This window comes from Rhincodon typus, chromosome 7 (genome assembly GCF_021869965.1).
Source record: "Rhincodon typus isolate 14 chromosome 7, sRhiTyp1.1, whole genome shotgun sequence".
Lineage (NCBI taxonomy): Eukaryota > Metazoa > Chordata > Chondrichthyes > Orectolobiformes > Rhincodontidae > Rhincodon > Rhincodon typus.
The window spans coordinates 40552271-40569104 of record NC_063338.1 but is presented as its reverse complement, the minus strand read 5'-3'; the positions used below and the strand labels follow the sequence as shown (position 1 = coordinate 40569104).

The 16834-nt window shown below is 41.1% G+C and overlaps 1 protein-coding gene across 3 annotated transcripts in view; it reads left to right on the top strand.

The window, feature by feature from the left end:
* Positions 1–16834, top strand: part of osbpl6 (oxysterol binding protein-like 6) — a 164416-nt gene that overhangs the window by 62623 nt on the left and 84959 nt on the right. For all 3 annotated transcript variants that reach the window (XM_048598993.1, XM_048598991.1, XM_048598992.1), the window contains exons 3-4: positions 7266–7388; positions 12156–12209. In XM_048598993.1, coding sequence (XP_048454950.1) covers positions 7266–7388; positions 12156–12209 — 177 coding nt within the window. The remainder of the gene's footprint in view (positions 1–7265; positions 7389–12155; positions 12210–16834) is intronic.

Here is a 16834-nt window from a genome sequence, read left to right as displayed (position 1 = left end):
GGGCACAGTACAAAATAATCGATCCAATTGTAAAACACTTTCAAAGAATCAGTGTGTCGAGCACCTGACTTCCATTCTGCAGCAGCCAGTCTGCTTCGTACTGTGGTTCTCCTTGTCCAAGTCTATGATAATGTCTCTGCCCATGGCACAGTTGTGTATGAAGCACACCATAATAATTTTGTTTACAGCCTCTAAATCATACTATAAGGATTTCCCCTTATCCTCACTAGTATAATCATTGCCTCAATACACAAAGCCCATTTTTCTTTTAAATGGTGATTTCAAGCTACCATTGTTTGATGGGACCAATGGCAGACTATCAATAAAAGCGTCAGTTATGGGCACTATTTTCCTATCACTGGAAGGAGCAGATAGAGCAAAAACATGTGGCAAGTTGCCCCTGGATGGAGGGAAACTGTCATTAGGCTCTGGGTGAGGAGATCCATGATCAACTTTATCGACTCACCAGCCATTAAGGTCCTTAAATGGTCAATCAATGACCAATTAAGGGCCTCAACATTTCGATCTCCCTGATCACCTGCCTCTTTGAGGTGGCTATTTCCTGACTGGGAAAACATGGCGACTTTCCTCTTGAGTTTGAGTGGGGGCCTTCCGATGCAAAGCACAGATGGTGAGCAGAACAGCTGTTCTTGAAAGTGACCCCCTGCCACCTCTTCTTCCCCATGAATCCCACTCCGTCAGAAGCAGAACAAAATTTACCTTCTCACCACTGGTGTCCACTGAGGAATAAACCTTGCCTGGCCTCTACTGGCAACCCAGGTTGCCAATCATCGATGGCTGTAATAGGGCAAAAAACTCACTTTGTCTGTTCCATCTCAACTAGCTGAATGGAGATTGATTAGGTGAGTTATCTCACTGCGGTGAGGCCATGTTAGTCATCAGTTAGTATGCTGGGCCCCACACTTAGAAAAGATATGGAAAAATTCTGCCCATTCTAATCCTTACGTTGTACTTCTTAATGAGTTGAAAAACTGTTAACATGTCTTTACTTTTTTGGCTACATTCAAAAACTTCAGCCTTATGTGATGAGGGTAGTAGCCTGTGCGTATTGGAAATTAGTATTTCATGGTTTTTGGATTACCTTTTACATGTTGCATCAGCTGATCAATGGTGATAAAGAATTCTCTTAGTATGCATGTTAGAGTCTTCATTTCCTCAGTCTTGAAAATATGGATAAGGATAAAGCCTGTTTAAAAATAAAACTGTTCAGAACTGAAATCCAAAATACTTCAACTACCTAGAAAGTATAATTTGCCATGATATCTTTATATTATACCATGGTTTGTAAAACATCAAGATTAAGAGCAGGATTTGGCACCTGTAGCCTCCTCTGCCATTTGTTCAGATCATGGCTGACCTAATGGTGGCCTTAATTCCATTTTACAGCTGGATCTCCATAAGCTGCAGTTTCCTTGTGGATTAAGATCTTTCCAATTTAACTTTGGATATATTGAATGGCCCCGCATCCACTTCTGTTTATCATAGAAAATTCCAAACGTTAATGAATCTCTGAGAAAATAAATTCCTCCTCATCAAAAATCTAAGTGGACATACTTGCATTTTTAAGAATTTATTCATGGCATGTGGGTGTTGCTGGCTGGCCAATCCTTTTATTATCCTCGAGAAGGTGGTGGGTGAGCTGCCACCTTAAACTGCAGTGATCCATTTGGTATAGGTCCACCCACAATGCTGTTAGGGAGAGTATTCCAGAATTTTGACCCAGCGCCACTGAAAGAGCTTATATTCATTTTGCTTAAAGGAAGATTTTGTTCTGGGTGAGGATAGAGTATAAGAATTTGAACAGCTTTTATCTTTATGTTTTGTACCTTTTCAGAGTATTGTATTGAAGCAGTACTGATTATGTGTTCATGACTTCAACAAAATTATATTGTTGTATGTTAACACTGTTACAAATATGGGCCAACCAACACTCTCAGCTACCTAGACTACACCGCCTCTCACCTACCTTCATGCAAGAATGTGATCCCCTACTCCCAGTTCCTCCGCGTCCGCCGTGTGTGCTCCCAAGATGGGGTGTTCCACTCCCGCACATCCCAGATGTCTCCTATTTCCAGGACCACAACTTTATGCCGTTGAATAAAAAAAAATGGCACGATGAACTCTCCTTAATATTGGTACATTCAGCCAATGAAGGCCATCAGTTTAACTGGGACAAAGTAATCATAGTAACCCAAGCCAAACATAGACACACGCGGGAATTCCTAGAGGCATGGTTCTCCACCCATACTTCAATCAAAAAACATATAGAATTGGACCCCATATACAAACCCATACAGGTCAAAACCAGAAATGACGGTACTCACCATAACGGACCGGGCAGTATAAATGCCAAGCAGACCAGAATAACATCGCTTCATCAAAACCTCCACTGATGATGTCACCTAGCACAGTGACCAAACATCTGAACAAAAACAAGCCAGCTCGGCGACCAAGTCAACAACCTCATAACCAAAATATCATACAATTAGAATCGCACAATGCTTACAAATATGACCTGAATTTGCATTTATAACTCGTAAAATGACTGCAGATGCTAGAAATCTCAAATGGTAACAGGATCTGCTGCAAAGATTCAGTACTAGTGCAGAGAGAACTGGAGTAGTGCACAGATTGATGATTTTTCATCAGACCTGGAAACAAGTTGGAGATGTAGCAGGTTTTAAGTAACTCGAGAGTCCAAGAAAGTGAAATATCGGAGGAACGAATAAAAGGAAAGGTCTGTGTTAGGGTGGTGGGCAGTTGCGTTAAAGCATGGATTTTGTGGTGTTAGTGATGGCTGAACTGTCATCATTGCTCATGTGTCTTTACTTTTCTGAAACGGACAGCAATTTCTAGTATCTGAACGCATGCAATTAAACAGGAAAATACAGAATTTTTGCTGTCAGTGCTTCTGTGCTTCTCCATCAGGTGAACAGCTGAATACAGCCAGACTGAAATCAATTAGACATTGGTAAACTGATGAGAACTTCCATCTTTGAGCTGTTGGCCTTTTTGTAAACCCATTGATAAAGGGCGCTTTGTTGTATAGCTGCACCTTGACTTTGAACTGTGTACTAAATTCATAATTATTGACAAAGAACCAGTCAAATGCTGAAAAGGTAGTTTTCTGTTTGTCCATAATGATAAAATACAGATTTTTATTTCACCTTCTACTTTAATTCCATACATCAAATCATTTTCTCTTTGTTAAAAAGTGAACATTGATTTTCACTGATAGTAGGAACTGCAGATGCTGGAGAATCCGAGACAACAAGGTGCAGAGCTGGATGAACACAGCAGGCCAAGCAGCATCATAGGAGCAGAAAGGCTGACGTTTCGGGCCTAGACCCTTCATCAGAAAAATTTTCACTTCATGCTTTGCTGCCTGAGAGAATTTTTAATGTGGTTAACTGCTTAACTTAGTTAATGAGGTCACTGTTGCTAAATATCAAGAGATTTCTTTGAATTTGGTGCCAGATTTAAACTGCTGCGGATCTAGAGGAGACGTAAGTGGCATCAGCACCGACAAGGCTGTGAAGTGGCTGATAAACTGATGCAAGATAACAAGGTGTAGAGCTGGATGAACCAAGCAGGCCAAACAGCATCAGAGGAGCAGGGGAGCTGACGTTTCGGGTCTAACGTCAGCTTTCCTGCTCCTCTGATGCTGCTTGGCCTGCTGTGTTCATCCAGCGCTACACCTTGTTATCTCAGATTCTCCAGCATCTGCAGTTCCTACAATCTCTGCTAAACTGATGCATTGCTATTTCTTGAACGTTTGCTAAACATTATTGGAATGAAGTCCAGGATAGGTAAGAATGGGAGTACGGCAGAGAATTAAAACAAAAAGTGGCTAGAGCTCAGGATCATGTTGATGGACTCGATAGGCATTTTCAGCAAAACAATCACCCAAATTGGTTTCTTCAATGTATTGGAGAACACACCACAAGTAGTGAATATATTACACTAAAATTGCAAGTAAACTGTGTTTCTTCTGCAGTTTATTGATGAGTATATCCTTGGATAGCCCCAAGGGGCATCTCAAGATTTCAGAAGATTTGTTTATACATTTGTCATGCTTGTGACATTACATTATGGATCATATGCCCTTGTTTATATTTTCAGTTCCACATAACAATGATTATGTAAAAATGAGCCACACCGAGCCCTTTTTCCTCCAGCTTTCACTTTCTTCTCAAGTCCACACATCCTGTTCCATAATTTATCCTGACCTTCTCAACTTTCCATTTCGTTCTCTCTTCCTCATTAAGAATTTATCAAAAACGACAATGTCCTTGTCCACTCAATGTTAAATGTAACGCTAATAGTAAAATTATTCCCCCGCCCATCACCTTTATGTCACTGCCCTTGTCCTTACTCATGCCCTAATTAGTCTATAAATTTAAAGTCATTTCTGGGGGTTCTGTAAAGCTAAGCAAAGTATGTGATCACATGCATCTATGTAATTTCATGTATTAGCCCATCAAGCCCAGGTTGGTCTCTGCGAAAGCAATTTAGCTGGTCCCACTCCCTCCTTCCCTCTTCCCATTGCCTGCAGTTTTCTTCTGTTTAGGTGCTTTAGGTCCAATTCTTGTTTGAAAGCCATGATTGAAACTGCCTACACCACTCCTTCAGACAGAGCATCCAAGGTCCTAACATTGTGCTGTGTGAAAAGTGCATTCCTCATGTTGCCTTTGGATTCTTGCCATCGTTTTAAATCTGTCTCCCCAGATTCTCAATTACAATGGAAGTAGTTTCTCTTCATATGTTCTGTCCGGACCCTTCATGTTTATGAACACTTCCATCAAATCTTCTCTCTACCTTTTCCTCTCTCGGTAGAATTATTCTGGCTTCTCCAGTCTGTTGTCATGGCTGAAGTCTCTCCTTCCTGGAAGCATTCTTATAAATCTGCTTTTGCGTGTTCAAAGCTTGCACATCCTTCCCAAAGTGAGTGCCCAGAATTGGAGACAACACTAAACGACATCGTGAAATAGTGTTTAAAAGATTTCTTATAACTTTCTTGCTTTTGCCCTTTGCACTCTTAATTCTAAAGTTCAGGATCCCTTATGTTTGTAACAATTTTCACAACCATCTTCAGCCATCTTCAAAAATGTGTGTACATATGCCCCAATTCTGATTCTGGTAAACTCTTTAGAAATGTGTCTTCAGTTTATATTGCCTGACCTCATTCTCCCTGCCAAAATGCATCACTTCATACTTCTCTGCATTAAATTTCATCAGTCATCTATGTGGCAATTCTACTAGTTGGTCCAGATCCTCTTGTCCTCTCTTAGTTCACAATAATTCTAACTATTGTGTTAAATGCAAATATGCACAAGACCAGTTTATTTTTTTATATGTCAAGAAAACATCCTTCCAGTCTGAGAGGCAACTGTCCACCACTGATTACTATTTCCTATCAGTTAGCCAACTTTGTATCCATGCTGCCAATCTCCGGTTTATTGTATGGCCAGGTTGTGTTTGGACTCTTCAGTACTAGGGGCAAGTTGTAAAGCCAATTCGAAGCACTGAGGACTGGTTGAATATACTCCTACTGGTACTTTTGCCCCTCATTGGGAGGAGTTCCTGCTCTCTGGAGCTACCAGTGAGCACCAACAATCCCTGCAGTGGCATAGTTGTGGGAACTGCTGGGGCTGCAAGGGGGCCCTCAGGAGGCCCAGTGTGACTTAGACCAAGTAAGTATGACAGCTTTGAGCTGGGGATTTTTAACCAACTTGGTCGAAAGCGACAAAGTGGTGATTGGTTGGATTTCAAAGCACATGGAGGTGGGAGGTAAGGGGAGGTGTTATCTTCTTGGGTCACCTCCATGATAGCAGCCCCCTTCTCTCCTGCTGTTTTAAGCAATTTCAAAATATGTGAAGCCCAGTCCCACTTGTCAGCCCATACCAAGTGTCTTATGGCATCCGCATAGAATAATATTGGAGTCAGTTGAGCTTTTAACATGTTCAGTTAATCTGTAATTATTTGATTACACATGGGGGTTGATTTGCTCATTTGGATTATGTTAAATTACTCACCCACTGCATTATTGGGGTAGGCTTGTGGGTGAGTGGGAGGGTGGTGAGCTGGCCATCCCCCCTTAATTACATGTCACCTCACCCAAAACATACCCAGCTGAGGCATGTGCTGTCCATCCACTTATCTTTGTCAATTTTTAGTCTATCCAATAACTCTCATACTTCCTCATTCACCATGATTCCAGCAGCATTTACTTGGTAAAAGCAGATGTAAAATACTCAGATAACATTTCAGTCATCCCTCAACTTTCATTCATAGAACCCTTTTAGGTCCCTAATCAAGCCCACTCCTCTGATTATCATACTCTTACTATTGACCAGCCTATGGAAGACTTTTAGATTCTATTTTACGTTAGCTGTCATCCTCCTACTCTCTTATTGCGTCTCATTTTAGTTTTGATCTTCAATTTGAACTTCCTATATTAAACCTGGTTCTCACTTGTGTAATCAATATGACATCTGTCATGCACTTTGTTTGTCCACCTAGTCTTACCCTGTACCTCTCTAACTATCCAGGGAGCTCTGGTTTTGCTTTCCTTGCATTTTTTTCCCCCTCACTCAGGGAAAGGACCTTAACTGTGCCTGAGCCACATGCTGTTTAAATATAGCCCGTTGTTCAGTTAGTTTTGCCTGACAATCTTTCATTCTGACAACAAGCCTGTTCTCAATCCACGAAAACTGGTTTCTCTACACCCATTCCCTTCGTGCTTGCTAACCTACATGGCTCTCAGTCTGCCAAGACGTTCATGTTAAATTTTGTTTAATATCACTGATGTGAAGCATTGTGTGATGTTCAGCAATATTGAAGGCGTATAAAATGCAAATTGCTGTCATCTAAAATTGATTAGGATTTTTCACTTCCATTTCCAGTGGAGTGGTAGCTCCCTGAGATGTGTTTCCAACTGTGGAGTAAAGTGAACACCTGAAAAGCTAATGTGAGCAAGAGAATGTGATGGTATTAAATCGTTAGCAAAATGCAATTTTTCTCTTAAACAGGTTTAGAATATCCCAACATGTTTATAATGTTTCATAAAATGAACAGGTAGGGAATGCAGATCCTTTCATTTCAAGCTGTGTGTAAATAGCAAGACAGTGGAAGCAATGAAGTTTTCTTCGCAATCCCATGCAAATTGTTTGTTTTCTCATATGCAAAAGTCTATCTTTAACATTGCTTTATTTCTGTATAATTTTCTTTGTCAAAATTTACAGGATGGTGACAATTGGGAAATCATTGAAGGATTAAAAATTGGTCAGACTAATGTGCAGAAACCAGATAAACATGAGGGGTTTATGTTGAAAAAACGCAAGTGGCCCTTAAAAGGTTGGCATAAAGTAAGTATTACATAAACTCTTTCTCAAGGAAGGCAAATGTATTGGTCATTGATGCCTAAAATTACAAATTAATTTTGAATAGATTATCACTGTATGATTAATGTCCCTACTTCTAAATGCAATCTGTGGAGATTTACATTATTTATAATTGCTATGTCACCTCAGCAAATAGTCTTACGTGGATTTTTGCCTGTTGTATAGTCATGAGCTGAGTTTGCAGAGATGGGAAAATGGATTTTATAAAATCAGAATGTTGCATTATTTACTGGTTTCATGTATATGTTCTTCTAGAGGAAAAGATACTGTAAATAAATCTGATCTCCAACATCGTCCCTGTCTCCATGGTCCTGCGTATTTAACATAATCCCTCAACCCAACTCAATGTTGTCTCTTTACAATTGCCTGTTTCAAAATTTAGAAAAATGAAAATACAAAAATTTAAGAGGTGTAGCAGCAAAATCAGTTGAAGTACAGTAAAGGAAGTGATCATGAATGTTGCAAAAACAATAAGAAGAAAAGATAGAACAATGCATTCTTCTGATTCAGTGTATTCTGTGCCAATATGTAACAGTGCATGCTTCAGAGTTGATTTTAGCCATGTTTAATCACAGCTCGAATAAATTGTTGTGTCTAAATCAATTTGCAATTTGTCAAGTTTTTCAGCCACCTTTATATATATCTTTTGAATATGTTTTTCACATTCATATTCCTTCTTTCCTGTCTTTTCGAACTTCACAAGGTAAATGAAAATTTTAAAATATTTTCTGCCCGTTTTAGCCTCAGACCTTTTTAGCCTGTCACTGTGACCTCCAACTGTTTCTTAAGTAATTCAGGGAGTTTTATCTCGACTATTTCACTTCAAAGACTATTCCACTGTTGATCCTTGTAATGCTTATAAATTTGTCTTTTATTCAATCAGACCTTGTTCTCTTGTTTTCTTATGTTTCATTTGAATTAGTTTTCTGGATGTATACAACCACTTGATCATCTATCACTTGTCTAATTTGGGGCTGAAAAACCCACATTCTCGCAGCTTTCTTCATTCTTTGTTTATTTGACAGGAAAGAATTTTCTCAACTTGGTCCCTGCTGAAGCAGTGTAGCTGTTAGTAAATTGGGAACCATTAGATGCTGAAGTGGACGTTGCTGTGGTTTATTAATTGCGCCACAACCTCAATCTCCAATTTCTTGGTTCCTCATGCAATCAGAGAGGGTGGGTGGAATGATGTTCTTGCTCTGCCAAAGGAAGGGTTTCTAATTAAGGGGACCCTAGCATAGCTTACATGGTCTCACCTGCATCTGGCTTTTTCAGGCTGTAGCAAGCACAGGGATGGTGACCTGGGAGAGCTACTTCCTGGGTTCTCTCATTTACTTGGAGGTCCTATTGTGGGATGTAAGGAGGTAACAGTAATGTGAGCTCTCCCAAGGATGGGAGAAGGAAGACAACTTCTCCAACCAAGCAGCTATACGTGGAAGTATTTGAGAAAGTCAGCAACGAAATGTGCTCTTTCCAATCTGGAGTCATTGCACCAAGAGGATCCAGAGCCCAAGAAAGCTGTGTGCCAATAAGACTTCCAGGTAGCAATCCCTGCACTTTGACTTTTCCAACCTGCTCCTGCACAGCACTCCTCATGCCAACAAATCTTGCAGCTCCAGTATGCTTCTCTCAAGGATCTCACATCTGAAAACTTGGCACTCAAATTCACTCTCATCCTATCAACCTCCTGTACCCAGGCCTCAGTCATTCTCCAGAAATGCCATTCCCCTCTCCATGCAAGACATTAGTAATTCATCACTCTCCGCTTTCTCTCTCTTTGCGGAGGAGGAGAGTTCATAACTTCAGGCAGACGCAAGGACCCAGGGTAAGGATGGCCCTTCAGTGACCAGTGGTAATGCATGCCCATGTGCTCCATTCAGAAGCAGATCTGGTTTCAGAAGGCTGTGGGTATCAGCCTTATCTTCGCCACTTGAGGCACCACATTGAGAGAGCTAATCCTCTGCCTGCAGAATCTTTGTTAGGTTTTCATTGAATTGTTTCTCTATCCATTCCCTCTGCCCTGTGGAACAGCATGTGATAAAGGCAATTCAGCTTTTCTTGCAGAGATAAATTACTAATGTCTTGTATGGAGAACGGAATGATATTTCTGGTGGATGACTAAGGCCTGGGTATAGGAGATTGATAGGATGAGAATGAATTTGAGTATCAAGAAAAGACACTGAGCTTCCAGTTGCCTACCACTTCAACACACTGCTTTGTTCCCTGGCCAACATCCTGTATAAGGCTTGCTGCACTGCTCCAGCAAAGCTGGAAGAACAGCACCTCATTTTCCGCTTGGGAACCCTGCAGCCTTCTGGACTCAACATCTAGTTCAACAAATTTTGGGCTTGAGCTCTGCCATGTCCTTACCCCAACCCCTCCACACCTTGTTATCACATGGTCTGCTGTAAGCCACTAACGGACCTCATTACATCTATTCACCCTCCTAGCCAGATCATTATCATTATCCACTCCTTTGTCAGTCCAACTGTTCTGTCTCTTTGGACTCTATCCCCCTCCTATTGTTTACTCCTTACGTCTTTGCCAACCACACCTGCTCTCCAACACCGGCTCCCCCCCGCCCCCACACCCCACCAATCTTCTGCATAAAAGCCAACATTTTCCTAGCTACCATCTGAAGCAGGTCACTGGACCTGATATGTTAACTGTGATTTCTCTCCACAGATGCTGCCAGATCTGCTGAACTTTTCCAGCAATTTCTGTTTTTGTTTCTGATTTACAGCATCTGCTGTTCGTTCTTTTTTTTTTCAAGCCACTGGTGTTGTTCACGTTGCTTCTTTTCTTTGCTCCTTGCCATGGGATGTAAGTAGAGCAGAATGAAGTCCCCCCCCCCATGCCAGGTTGAAGATGGGCAGCAGGGCAGGTGAGGGTAAGGCAGGTGAAATAGCTTCCATGGATATAGAAATCATTGTTGACTCACTTCTTAAGGAGGAGTGCTGCATGCAGCAACCTCTCATCTGGCAGCTCCTTAATTTAACTGACCAAAGGTTTTATAGCCTGGAAGTGTCACTGGAGAAGTACCCCCACTTCAATTCAATTCGGTGGCCTTGGTGAATTGCTGACAATGTTGGACATACTTCTGTGGGTAATAAGCCAGAATCCCTTTTGTGATGAAAAGTTCCTTAGTCAATGTTTTCTAATCCCCATGAGGGACCATTTGAAATGGTAAGTGAGCAATCCTCTTTTCCTTCCCACTATTTGTCCACATGTAGACATAGATGGTGGTGAGTTTGGGCACTGTCAGGCAGCTGGCTGTGATGTAAAGCCCAGGCAGGATCACAGACCTCCTCTGGCTCCCGCTAAGTAAGTGACCAGCAGAATTAATGTTAAAACCTGAACTTTAATCTGTATATCAGAATATACTTGAGATATTTATTGTAAAATAGAGAATGGTGAATTGGTTGAAAAGAAACTTCATTGATTAAACCAGAGTCTTGATTACCTTTTTACAGTATATTAGCTGACAAATGCACAGGGTTTCTTTGCCCATCCTAAAACCTGCCTTGCCTAAACCTGGAGGAGGAAGAGATGCGTCCATCACACACTGCCCATTTACGGTTCTGATAACAGAAGCTTTACCCCACTTCACACTTCCAAATCTTGTCCATATAAACACGTAGACATTGAAGAATAAACAAGAAAGAATATTCTGTTGTGAACTCACAAAGAGGTCAATCATTCAAAGCTAATGCTCCACTTCAGCTTGTGTAAACTGACTCTTCGTGAACTAATCCTTTGAGTGTTTTGGAGTTCAGCCAAGCATTTATATTTGTTCTTTGACCTTTTTGTCAATATCCATGTTTATTTGGCTAAGATTTAGAGATGTGAAATTGAGTAAAGCTTCTGTTATTGACAGTATGAATGCCAGTGAATGGTTTAAACTTTTATAAAGTTTGAGAACGGCATTTTCTTTTTTTCTGAAGTTGATTTCTGAATGGTTCTTTTTCTCATAAGCATTTCAATATGCCATTATTGTATGGGTCATGGATTCTGTACAAAGGGGCATGGGACTGTTGGGTTGGAGAGGGGGGAGCGTGGGGTTGGATGTTGGTAATTGCTTTTAAACATATCTCTTAGAAGATACCCAAATCCAGCTTATGTTTCACAGTTCCTCTGTAGGCCAGCGAACCATAAATCCTGGAGAAGCTATCTCAACTCCATGAACATTGTGGAGCGTTATGAGATATTTTCTCTTGCAATGGAACTAGCCAATTTGAGATTATTGAGTGCAGGCTTGCTAGCTACAGCTTTATGCTGCCCTGAGTGAAAATTGCTGGCTTGGGCAACAGAGGCAGGAGTGCCAGAGGCCACCTACTCTGTGGAAATCCAGCCCATTTACATTAAGTTTTTACCTTGTCAGCAAAGTAACTTGGAAACTGTACCACCCTACAAGGGAAAATGTGCGTCTAGAAGAATTGTCTTCAGTTAGTCCTAAAAATATTTACAGTTGATTTCTAGATCTGGAGTTTACTGAGTTGCCCCCTTTATTATCATTTATATTCAGTTATAGCACAATAACAAAATTTTTATTAAAAAAGTTCATGAATTTTCCTTTTCTCAAGCACTTAGAAATGAAGGCCATTGTATTGTTAGATTGTTTTATATCATCAAGTTGATTTTTATTTGGATTTTCAACCTTACAATTTGTAAAATTAATTTATCATTAAAATTTGTAGGTTAATTTATTAATTAAAATTTGTTTTGTTACAGCGCTTCTTTGTCCTTGATAACGGAATGCTAAAGTACTCCAAGGCACCATTTGATGTGAGTAACAAGACAACATGATCTGATTTGGGCAGTCTCCAAGTACCAGTTGACGAGTCAGATTTACTTAGTAATCACTTATTATTCTTTACATTTTACTTCAACAGGTGGATTATATTTAGCTAATAATAGAATTTTATTTGACGGCCAATCATTATCAGATTTATTGCAATTTCTGATGAAATGGAGAACAGAATAAATTTTACAGATTTTTGAACAATTACTATTTTAAACTTGGATTCTAAGTAATAATTCTGGGTTCCAGTTGCAATTTTCATAGACCAGAGACATTGTATGCTAGTATTTGTAATGTACTGTTAGTACATAATAACTAAGAAAGAGGGGTTGGATATTGTTATATTCTCTATGAACACATCTGGAAAATAGAATGGGACAAGCCAACAACAGGATTATTTTACAGCTTGTCACAAATTATGATGAGGACACTTGAATCAGTGCCAAGGCCACCTTATGATCATGGAGAATTGTAATCTTTATCGCCTAAACTGGGACTTGCAGGAGGGACAATTCGCATGAAAAGATTTATTATGAGACTTAAACATTTCCAAAGCACCACTTGAGAGAACTCAACACAGCATAAAATTTAATAATTTAAGATGGAATAGAAAGCAGTGTTAAATACAGAAATATTTAGGTCTAACCATCAAAGTTGTCAATTTTAAGCTTGACATAAGGTCAGAATAGATAAGTTATTAACTTGGATTTCAGAATTGCAGACTTTGAGGAAAGAAAATGCTACACCAAACAAATAGAAAGAAACCAAGGAGATGCAAGGTTGGAATATGAGAGGAACATAGTGAACATATAAAGGTTACTAATATAGGGGTAGGGGGAAGGAGAGGTGATGGCCTAGTGGTATTATCACTACACTACTAATCCGGAGACCCAGGTAATGGCCTCAGGACCCAGGTTCAAAACCCACAGTGGCAGAGGGTGGAATTTGAATTCAGTAAAAAATCTGGGACTAACAGTCTGATGATAACCATGAAACTATTACTGAATGTTGGGAAAATCCCATCTGGTTCACTGATGGCCTTTAAGGAAGGAAATCTGACATCCTTACCTGGTCTGGCTTACATGTGACTCCGGACCCTGGGCAATGTGGTTGACTCATAACTGCCGTCCAGGAAAATAGGGATGAGCAATAAATACTGGCCTAGCCAGTGATGTCCACATTTCGTGAATGAATTAAAGTCCTCCTTACGAACATCCGGGAGCTTCTGGCAAAATTTATGAGAGCTGTCTCACAGACTACGTGGTGGAACAAGGATATTGTGTTGGAAATGAGTTGGCCTCAGCTCCCTCATGTTGAGGGCTCTATGATTGACCCCGTGAAGTCTCATGGTGTCAGGTCAAACATGGGAAAGAAAACCTTCCAGTTGATCACTATTTACCGCTCTCCCTCAGCTGATGAATCACTCCTCCTCCATGTTGAACATCACTTGAAGAAAGCATTGAGGATAGCAGAGGTACATAATGGATGGATGTGTGGCAGATTTTGATGTCAGTAACACCACTGCTGACTAAGCTAGTTAAGTTATTAAAGGACATGGCTGGTACGTATGACCAACTTGCCCATCAACTTATCACAGATGCGTGACGGTAGAAGTGACCACGGCACAGCTGTTCTGAAGTCAAAAGTCCAATCTTTACATTGAGAATAGCTTTCATTGTGTTGTAAGGCTCAATCACTGTGTAAAATGGGACAGATTTTGAACTGATTCACTCCATGTGATATCAAGAAGCAGTCGAAGATGCTGGATACTGCAAGGACTGTGTGCCCTAACATCATTCTGGCAATAGTACTATGTACCAGAACTAGTTATGCATCTTGCCAAGCTGCACCAGTACAGCTACTATATTGGCTTTAACCTGGCAATGTGGAACATTGTCCATATGTTTCCTATGCACAAAACTAAGGACAAATACAACTCAGCCGATCACTGAGATAACAAGGTGTAGAGCTGGATGAACACAGCAGGCCAAGCACATCATGGGAGCAGGAAGGCTGACGTTTCGGCCCTAGACCGTTTTCTGAACAAGGGTCTAGGCCCGAAACGTCAGCCTTCCTGCTCCTCTGATGCTGCTTGGCCTGCTGTGTTCATTCAGCTCTACACCTCGTTATCTCAGATTCTCCAGCATCTGCAGTTCCTACTATCTCAGCCGATTACTGCCCTGTTAGTCTGCTCTCAATCATCAGCAAATTGATAGCAGGAGTTATCAATAGTTCCGTAAACTGGCATTTGCAAAGATTAACCTGCTCATTGATTCTCAGTTTGGTTTTTGCCAGAGTCATTCAGCTCCTGACCTCCTTACAGCCTTGGTTCAAACATCGACAAAAGAGCTGAATTCCAGAAATGAGATGAGAGTGACTGCGTTTAGCATCAAGGCAAAATTGAACTGACTGTGGCTCCAAGGAACCCTAGCAAAATTGAAGTCACTTGGAATTTGGGGCAATTTCTCACTAGTTGGAGTCATACTTTGCAAAAAGGGAGGTGATTGGTGTTGTTGCAGGTCAGTCATCTCAGCTCCAGGACATCTCTGCAGGAGTTCCTCAGGATAGTGTCCTCAGCCCAACCATCTTCAGCTGCTTCATCAATGACCTTCCCTCCATCATAAGGTCAGAAGTGGGGATGTTCACTGATGACTGCACCATGTTCAGCACAATTTGTGACCCTTCAGATACTGAACCAGTTTCATGCAGTCAACCTGGATACAATTCAGGCTTGGGTTAATATGTGGCATAGAACATTAGTGCCACACAAGTGCCAGGCAATGACCATCTCCAGCAGGACAGAAACTACCACCCTTAGCAATTAATGGCATAATGTCACTAAATCTCCCAGGAACAACACATCAACATGAAAGAACTGCCATTGAGCAGCTATATAAATATTGTGACTACAAGACCAACTCAAAGGCTAGGAATCCTGCAGCATGTTACTCACCTCCCTTCTCCTCATAGCTGGTCCATTGCCTACACAGCACAAGTCAGATGGAATACTCTGCTTTTGTCTGGATGGGTGTGGCTTCAACAATATTCATAGAGCTCAAACTCCCTCTATAGCAAAGCAGCCTGCTTTATTGACACCCCACACACCATCTTCAACATTCACTCCCTTTACTAGTGATGCACATTGGCAGCAGTGTGATGGAAATAACTTCACAGCGGCCAGTATCCTGTCACCAAGTCACCCTTTATTTACACGTGGAGAGTCCTTGACACTGGTCCGGCTTCTTCAGAGCCATCTCTCAGAGGGAACAGAACCTCTGACTCTCCTGTTTATGTCTGTCAGCCAGGGCTCCTTGACTGGGGCTGTTAACCTGGTTCAATCAGGGAACTCACCTTCCATGAGGTCCACCTGGCTGACCTCATTACAGAGTTCCATCTACATGATGTACAGCAGTAACTCTCTGAACCTCCTTCAACAGGACCTTCCAAACCCATGACTCCTACCGCCAAGAAGGACAAAGACAATCGATCCATGGCAACACCACCGTCTGCACATCTGCCCCTCCATCCCTGACTTGGAAAATCTATTATCATTTCTTGACTGTTGCTGGATCAAAATCCTAACAATGCTGTTGGAGTCTGTAAATGCTAAGAAGGGCAGTGGTTCAAAGATGGTAGCTCATCAGCACCTTCTCGGAGACAATTAGGGATAGGCAACAATTGCTGGCCTAATCATTGACACTCGCGTCCCATGCATGAATTAAAAGAAAACTTCTGGTCCTTAACCTTTGAAGTAGATTTGAAAAACTTGGCCTAAAAGGTGTGATTATTTCCTACAAATGTCCAGTCCCCCACCTGATTAATCCAGTCATAAGTTTGGATTTCAGATCATCAGCTGTGAACTAAGACATTGCTCAAGCTGCAGAGACTTACTTCAAATGTGGTTGCTACAAATCACAGTCCTCACATGCTACAGCTGCAACACATCACCTGCCCTGCCATTTTTATGTTGTTTGATGTAACTAATTAGATCTCGAGGTTACTCAATGGCAGCCTGAAGATCAAGGAGCAACTCAAAGTATTGGTCTGGGTGCCTTGATAGTGAATATTACAAGGGCCTTCAGGGTCTGATGGTGGACCTAGTTTCAGAAGGACAGGTTCTACCTAAACAGTTTACTGGTTTTTGTGTTGAGAAACTTGCAGATCTGGTGCTTAATGGTGAGGTGTAGTGGTTATCTGCATAGATTTCAGGAATACACTTGAAGTTCTCCCAATGTTCACGTGGAACAGAGAAGAAAATAACTAACTGATTACTGGTGAACTTGTGTAAATATTTCATGCAGAAGGAGGTAAAGGGCACTTGCTGCCACAATCACTGGAGGGAGGTTTTGGTGAATAACTGAGATACCCAAGAAGACTTTTTCTGCATTATTATGTCACTATGTTTATAGGTTGTGCTTGCAATTTATTTGGATCATTGAACACAGCAAAGTCATAGTAGAAGAATAACTGAAGTAGCAAGCTATTGATTCAGAGATAGTAGGAACTGCAGATGCTGGAGAATCTGAGATAACAAGGTGTAGAGCTGGATGAACACAGCAGGCCAAGCAGCATCAGAGGAGCAGGAAGGCTGACGTTTCGGGCCTAGACC